The following is an 8,516-nucleotide window of genomic DNA, read 5'->3' as shown; positions in this document are numbered from 1 at the left end:
AGCCATTTGACTTTTATTTGAAAACCATTAAACCGATTTATCAGCTATTTAGAATATAAATACTATCAGTTAATACGCAACTTTTGATGGGACGCATGATTATTCCCCAAATGTCATTTTTCCAAAATGTCATTTTACCGAACTGCACTTTTGCGAATAGTCATTTTTGCGAGAAGCCAATTTTGCGAAATGTCACTTTTGCGAATTGTCATTTTTGCGAATAGCCATTTTTACGAATAGCCATTTTTACGAATTGTCATTTTTGCGAATCGCCATTTTTACGATTTGTCAATTTTTCGAAAACTCATTTTTGCGAATTGTCATTTTTACGAAAAGATATTTTTGTGAAATGTCATTTTTGCGAAAAGTCATTTTTACGAATTGCAATTTTTGCGAATGGTCATTTTTGCGAGAAGCCAATTTTGCGAAATGTCACTTTTGCGAATTGCCATTTTTACGAATAGCCATTTTTACGAATTGCCATTTTTGCGAATAGTCATTTTTGCGAAAAGTCATTTTTACGAATTGTCATTTTTGCGAAAAGCTATTTTTACGAATTGTCAATTTTCCGAAAAGTCATTTTTGCTAATCGCCATTTTTACGAATTGTCAATTTTCCGAAAAGTCATTTTTGCGAAAAATACAAAAGTGAATTTATAGACCTACAAGTTTTCTATTGTATTTTTCGCAAAAATGACAATTCGCAAAAATGACGTTTCGGAAATTTTACAATTCGTAAATATGTCGGTTCGCAAAAATGACTTTTCGGAAAATTGACAATTCGTAAAAATAGCGATTCGCAAAAATGACAATTTGTAAAAATAACTTTTCGCAAAAATGACTATTCGCAAAAATGACAATTCGTAAAAATGGCAATTCGTAAAAATGGCGATTCGCAAAAGTGACAATTCGCAAAAATGACATTTCTCAAAAATGACAATTCGCAAATATGATTTTTCGCAAAAATGGCAATTCGTAAAAATGGTGATTCGCAAAAGTGACAATTCGCAAAAATGACATTTCTCAAAAATGACAATTCGCAAAAATGACTTTTCGAAAAAATTACAATTCGTAAAAATGTCGATTCGCAAAAATAACTTTTCGGAAAATTGACAATTCGTAAAAATGTCGATTCGCAAAAATGACAATTCGCAAAAATGGCAATTCGTAAAAATGGTGATTCGCAAAAGTGACAATTCGCAAAACATACATACCGTGGTAGAAGCGTGCATCCTGCTCCTTCGCGGCTTCATGATTCTTTCTAACCTCCTGTACAATTTCTGTCAGGTTCTTTAGACCCTTTTTGATCGTCATATTGACGTTCGTCTGTACCTTGCAGAACTCCAGCATCTTGTGTACTTCTTCTTTAATCTTTTTAATGCAAGTTGTCTCCTCCTCTCGCAGCTTAATACAAGTGTCCCTGTCCTGATTATCAATAGCGATAGCATCAGCAGAAAAGTTGCTGAAAACGTTAATGCAGCTGTCCACACTTGAATCACTACTTCTTCTGGGTCCTAGTACACCAGTTTTGTCTACTTGGATTCTTTCCAGGCTAATCTGTGGAATCTTTAACCTTCCTGCGTACCTATTTTCACCCATAAAATTGTTTCCAAATGCACAAATTTTTCACACTGTTGGATTTTTCTACAATTTGGTACCTAGGGGTTTTTGGGGTCGCTGATTACGAATCTGAGGTCAGATTTAAAAAATTCAAAATGGCGGATCCAAAATGCCGGATGAATTTTTAAAAAATTGTTTGATTGTAATGAAAATTGGTATCTAGGGGTTTTTGAGGTCGCTGATTACGAATCTGAGGTCAAATTTAAAAAATTCAAAATGGCGGATCCAATATGGCGGATGAGTTTTTAAAAAATTATTTGATTTTATTAAAAAAATTTAATAAAACTTGGTGTCTAGGGTTTTTTGAGGTCACTAATTACGAAGCTAAGATTAGATTTTAAAAATACAGAAGATCAGAGCCAATATGGCCGCCAGTTTTAGAAATTTTTTAGATTTGTTATAGATATATTGGAATTTTACGAGTCCTTCATAAACTACGTCTCTGTTATATGAAACAATGTGCATTTTTTAGACTTCCTAAGTTGAGTAGTACTACATAATGATGTTTTATGAATATAACAATTTAACACATATTTAAACAAATAATTATAGATGTTGATTAACTCCTTGCACAAAAGACTTAGAAACATGCTTTTTCCAAATTTTTAAAGTTAACAAGATCAGTATTATTGTAAGATTCATGTTTGTTAATTGCAAAATTGGAGGTATATTATTCAGCTTAGTTAATTGCAAAATTTAAAAAAATTGCATGCTTCTAGATGTTTTTTGTAATAAGTTAGTAAACAACAACATTATTTGTTTAAACAATTAAAGAATCGTTAAATTTATGAAAAATCTTCATGTAATATTACACAGCTTAGTTAATTGCAAAGTTAAAAGAAAGTTGCACGTTTCTAGATATTTTTTGTAAAAAGTTAGTACATAACAATTATTTGTTTAAACAATTAAAGAATTGTTAAATTTATAAAATATTCTTATATTGCCATTTTGAGTTTTGAAAATCTGACCTTAGATTTGTAATCAGCGACCACGAAAACCTCTAGATACCAAGTTTTATTAAAATCAAACAATTTTTTTAAAATTCATCCGCCATATTGGATCCGTAATTTTTAATTTTTTAAATCTGACCTTAGATTCGTAATCAGCTACCTCAAAAACCCTGTTGACGACCGCAATGGCCGATCAATTTCGGGGGCAAGGATTAAAAGAGAAAAGACACAATATATGAACTTCTTAATTGAATTTTTATTTATTTCTTACTCACCACATTACATGTGAATTGTATGAGGATCTTCCAAGGACAATAGCTGTCGTCAGCTCATTTACATCGCTGGAAAATGCTATAATACTACGACTGTACTGTGGTTATCCTGGGGTTTTCCTTATGACACTTTCTGTCGTCACCCCTATCTTTATCACTCAGCTGAAGCAGCACACAACTTATCCTTTTATCGAAAGGTACAGACTGAAGGGCAAGGAAAGTGGAGGGGGCTTGGCGGCCTCACCGATCCCTCCCGGCAGGAAGGCGCCGCTCTATACAATGCTTAGAGCTCAAAGGCCCCTCCCTCTTTCAACGGGTCACAATATAACAATCGAACGTGAAAATGTGAAGGTCAAACTAAAGGAACTTACTAATGGAACAAATCGAGAATACAAATAATTAACATTAAACTGAAACACAGAAAAATAACATTGAACATGAACAAATAAATTGAGCAAATAAAATTATGTGCTCTCACTCGTCAACATCCTCCCCCACAGTACGAAGATCTGATTCATTCGTACTATTAGCTGGCACTATTACAATTAGGTTGGCTGCTGAGCGTTTCAGTATGCGCCCTTTCGTACTTACTTCCGCCGAGCGTATTCTGCCATCCTTTGCGGGATTTACTTTAATTACTAATCCCTTGGGCCAGGTATTTCTTGGAAAACCCGAGTCAGCAATCATTACCACGTCACCAACTGCTAACTTTCTTACCTCCTGTGACCAACATTTCCTTGCCACCAAGTTTGGCAGGTATTCCTTAATCCACCTCGCCCAGAACATGTCAGCAAGTCTTTGCGCTTTTCGCCATGTCTTGCGTGAACATAAATCATGATCGGTGAATTTTTCTGGTACAGTAACTCCTGACGAAGATCCTAGGAGAAAATGGTTGGGTGTTAGGCTTTCCTTATCCTGATGATCCATAGATAAATGAGTGAGAGGGCGGCTGTTTACAACGTGTTCGGCTTCTGCAATAAGAGTAGCTAATACCTCCTCTTTTGGCGCTCTTGATGTAAGCACTGCATTTAGTGCTACTTTAACGCTTCTTACTAACCTCTCCCAACTGCCACCCATGTGTGGTGTTCCAGGGGGAATAAAACGCCATTTTATACCACGGTTGGTTAGTTCTTGTTCGAGTTCAGCTCGGTCAATTTCGCTAATGGCTCTTTTTAGTTCGGTATTAGCTCCCACCATGTTTGTCCCGTTGTCTGAGAAGACTTCCGTCGGATTGCCTCTTCGCGCCATCATTCGCCTTAACGCCATTATTGTTGAATCAGCTGATAATGACGAAGCGATCTCTAAATGAACTGCTCTTGTAGTTAAGCATGTTACGAGCACTCCCCACCTTTTCTGCTGTCTTCTTCCCACTGTGACTGCAATTGGACCAAAGTAATCCATTCCACAGAAGGTAAACGGTCGGTGATGATGTTTTACTCTTTCATTAGGCAGTTCTCCCATCCTAGGAATTTGAGGCTTGTTTTTTTGTACTCGGCACCACTGACACTTATTTGACACTGATCGAACGGTTGGGCGTAATTGTAAGATCCAATATTTCTGCCTCATCTCGTTGACTACAATTTCGGGAGATGCATGACCGGCCATTTCGTGGTAATAATGAACCAGGAGCTGAGTGTAAGGATGTTTTCCATCCAATAGTATCCGAGTTTAGGTTCCACTTTAATCCTAGCGCTCTTTCTGTAGGGTCGCTCGTCAAATTTACGGCTTTGTTGGCTGTTTTCTCGTTAGATATCCCTTCCAAAATTCTTGCATCGTTACTGACCCATCCTCTAATTTCAAAGCCTCCTTTTTTGTGTATTTTTGTCACCTCTTTTATTCTTTGTATGCCTTCTTCAACAGTGTCTTCACTATCCAAGTAATCGTCCACATAATGATTTCGTTCGATGGCCCTGACGGATGCGGGGTAATTTTTTCTGAATTCTGCAGCATTCTTGTTCATAACGTATTGTGCAGAGCAGGGTGAAGAGGTAGCTCCAAATATAAGCGTAGTCATCGTATATGTGTCTGGATCAAGATGTCGTTCTGTTCCTCTCCACAAGAATCGTTATGCCACTTGATCTTCATTTTGTATTTTTATCTGAAAAAACATTTCGCGGATGTCTCCCATGAACCCGATTTTTTTTTCCTAAACCGTATAAGAACTCCCAATAATGAAGAAACAAAATCTGGACCTGTCAGTAAGTTATCGTTCAGTGAAGTGCCGTCTGTCTTGCTTGAGGCATCGAATACCGGCCTTATTTTGTTTGGCTTGTTTACATTGACTGTTCCAAAATGAGGTAGGTACCATTCACGGTCACTATGAGTTTCTGGCGCAACGACCTTTTTGGCATATCCCATTTTGATGAGATGGTCCATTTGAGAAGAATATTTTTCTTTATAAATTGGGTCTCGATCCATTTTCCGTTCCAATTTCATTAATCGATTCACGGCTGTTGCTCGATTGGAGGGCATCTTCGTATCGTCATTTCTCCAAAGTAATCCTGTTATCCACCCAGATTCAACGCGTTTTGTAGTCCTTTTTAATATTTCTTCGGCTCTGTTATCAAGTTTATTTCGACGGGCGATCTTCGAGACACCTATACTTTCTAGGGTGAAATGAAGCTTAACAAGGTGGTGAAGGTCATCATCCGAATCTATTTTTTCTTGCTCGCTGGTGATAAGTGTGTAGTCTCTAGGATGTATTGAGGCTGTATATTCTGGGACTTGGCCATGAACAACCCATCCTAGTTTTGTGAGTGATGCTGCTGATAATTCTCGTATTGTGGTTACTATTCGTATTGGAGTAATTAGATCCCAGTGATCTTGTCCTATCAGCAAGATGGGAACGGCATTTTCATAGGCTTCGATAGGAATATGAGATAGGTATGAAAAGCGCTGCAATGTTTCCTTCTTCAGTGATTGTCGAGGTAGTTTTAGTTCACCTAAAGTTCGAGCATTTGATATCGTATGTCTTATAGTTCCATCTATTGCACTGATTCCAAACGTTACTTTCTGGCTGTTTATGTCCCTCGCTCCAATTCCGTCCACACACGTTAAATTCAAGGGTTTTATTCTTCCGTTAATACCAATACTTTTGGCTACTTGAGAGTCAAGAATCGTTACAGTGGATCCTTCGTCCATGAGAACAAAAATGCGTTTTGTTGCTATGGGGCCATGCAGCCACACTTCTTTAATCTTCAAGAGAACACACTTGCCTTCTTCTAGTCAATCTTCCTTTTGTTCCCGACCTGTCGAGTTTATTGCCTTCTCTCGTAGTCTTCTGATTCGATAATCTTCTACTTCTTCTCGAGTTCGATGTAATAAATAATGGTGCATCCCCTTGCACTCTTTTACGTTGCAACTTGCCTCACGACATCTGTTCTGTCGATGGTCCTTTCCCGTCAGGCATCGGAAGCAAACTCTGTTTTTACTAGCCCAATTCCATCTTTCTGAACTGGACAAAGACTTGAAATGTTCACAATTTGTTACGGGGTGCGAAGTTGAATTACAGTAACCACACATACTTTTTCCCCTGGTGTCCTTTGTCTCTCGTGTGACGTGGACCCTCTCATTGCTTGAATATCTTTCGCGCCTTGTTCGTTTGTGGCTTCTTTCCTTTTCTTGACTGCGTTCTCGATTTCTGTGTCGATCCTTGGATGATGTACTTTCAACGATTCCTGCTTTACAAGCCAATTCAGCCTCGTAAAATAGAAAGTTTGATAAATTTACTAACGCTGGTTCGTTTTGTGGATTCTTTTCGTTTGCGTATCGTGTATAATTATGAATCAGAGTGTTCGACATTTTTTTGGTGATTTCCTTGACAAGTTCCGGGCTATGTAAATATCCCACGTGGTTCGCTGCTTCAAGGGCTGCGACACAATTTCTAACAATGGTGGCAAATTCTATCAAATCCTTTCCAATACTGCGTACTGATGGTAATCCCTTTAAATTTTTTACTATGCGGTCTGCAATTGCGCTAGGGTTTCCAAATCTTAATTGAAGCAATTCCATGACACGTGTGGTATCATCGCTAGTCAACATTAATGAAGCAACCGCTTCTTTGGCTTGTCCCTTTAAGGACTCATTCAATCGAACCATGTTCTCTTGATCGTTATAGCCCATTCTTACTGAACTCTCTTGAAATGCTCTCTTGAATCCCGGCCATTCTAACACGTCACCATCGAATATCGGCAAGGTACTTTTTAGTGACATACGTTTTATTATCCCTTGAGTCATAGTTTCATATGAAGGTCCATGGCGATTCTCCGTTATAGTATGTGTTAATTGTTTTGTCAATTTTCGTAGCTCGTTGCTGATGTCTTGCTGAGATGTTTCTATCCTTGATGTACTAGGTGGAGATTCGAGAGAGACAACTCCGGGTGATTTTTCTAACCACTCTCTCACTTTACTTCTTGATGCTGCAGAACCATAATCACTACTATTTTGTCGGTCTTCATTTTCGTCTAATCTCATGGTCAGTTCAGCCTCTATCATCTCCATTTCCAGTTTGGCCTTTTCTTCAATCATGCGCGATTGAACTGCAAATCTTGTTCTTGCGGCGTCAATTTCCAATTCTCTCTTCCTTTTCATAGTTGCTGTACTATGTGTCCGTGAGCTCCCAGCTCTATTTGATTCCGTCGGCGCGATACGTTCACTATTAGATTGGCTAGGGCTCATGCGTACCGTGTCACTTGTAGATCTAGTTTCTTGCGACATTTTGGAAACTATATATTCACTTACACGCAAAATTAACAATTTTTTTTTTACACACTGCTTTACAGCGTAATTGTTTTGAATAACACTATTCACTATAACTATAAATTGTTAAACACAATACTATTACTTAACTATCACAATTATTTATAACCACTATTCACTTTGTCTGCACGAAGAGAGCGCGATAACCGAACTGGCTTGCATTAACGTACAGCTCCTTTCTAACACCACCCCATAGCGGATAAAGAAAATCGCACTCGCTTAGCTACCAATGTCTGATACCCGGCGCCTCCACCAAATTGTTGACGACCGCAATGGCCGATCAATTTCGGGGGCAAGGATTAAAAGAGAAAAGACACAATATATGAACTTCTTAATTGAATTTTTATTTATTTCTTACTCACCACATTACATGTGAATTGTATGAGGATCTTCCAAGGACAATAGCTGTCGTCATCCTCATTTACATCGCTGGAAAATGCTATAATACTACGACTGTACTGTGGTTATCCTGGGGTTTTCCTTATGACACTTTCTGTCGTCACCCCTATCTTTATCACTCAGCTGAAGCAGCACACAACTTATCCTTTTATCGAAAGGTACAGACTGAAGGGCAAGGAAAGTGGAGGGGGCTTGGCGGCCTCACCGATCCCTCCCGGCAGGAAGGCGCCGCTCTATACAATGCTTAGAGCTCAAAGGCCCCTCCCTCTTTCAACGGGTCACAATATAACAATCGAACGTGAAAATGTGAAGGTCAAACTAAAGGAACTTACTAATGGAACAAATCGAGAATACAAATAATTAACATTAAACTGAAACACAGAAAAATAACATTAAACATGAACAAATAAATTGAGCAAATAAAATTATGTGCTCTCACTCGTCAACAAACCCCGATTATAAATTTTCAAGAAATTTGGATAAATTTTTGAAAAACTCACCCGACATATTGGATCCGC

General features: G+C 38.1%; 2 protein-coding genes across 2 annotated transcripts; both read right to left on the bottom strand.

The window, feature by feature from the left end:
- Positions 1–3,315: 3,315 nt before the first annotated feature.
- LOC122504628 lies at positions 3,316–4,302 on the bottom strand. The gene has a single exon (XM_043615810.1). It carries the CDS (start codon positions 4,300–4,302, stop codon positions 3,316–3,318), a length of 987 nt encoding a protein of 328 aa, XP_043471745.1.
- Positions 4,303–4,348: 46 nt separating this feature from the next.
- On the bottom strand, positions 4,349–4,855 carry LOC122504626. The gene has a single exon (XM_043615809.1). The coding sequence runs from the start codon at positions 4,853–4,855 to the stop codon at positions 4,349–4,351; it is 507 nt and encodes a 168-aa protein (XP_043471744.1).
- Between the last annotated feature and the right edge of the window lie 3,661 nt (positions 4,856–8,516).

This window comes from Leptopilina heterotoma, unplaced genomic scaffold (assembly GCF_015476425.1).
Source record: "Leptopilina heterotoma isolate Lh14 unplaced genomic scaffold, ASM1547642v1 Lhet_307, whole genome shotgun sequence".
NCBI lineage: Eukaryota > Metazoa > Arthropoda > Insecta > Hymenoptera > Figitidae > Leptopilina > Leptopilina heterotoma.
This window is presented reverse-complemented; position numbering and strand designations above follow the sequence as displayed.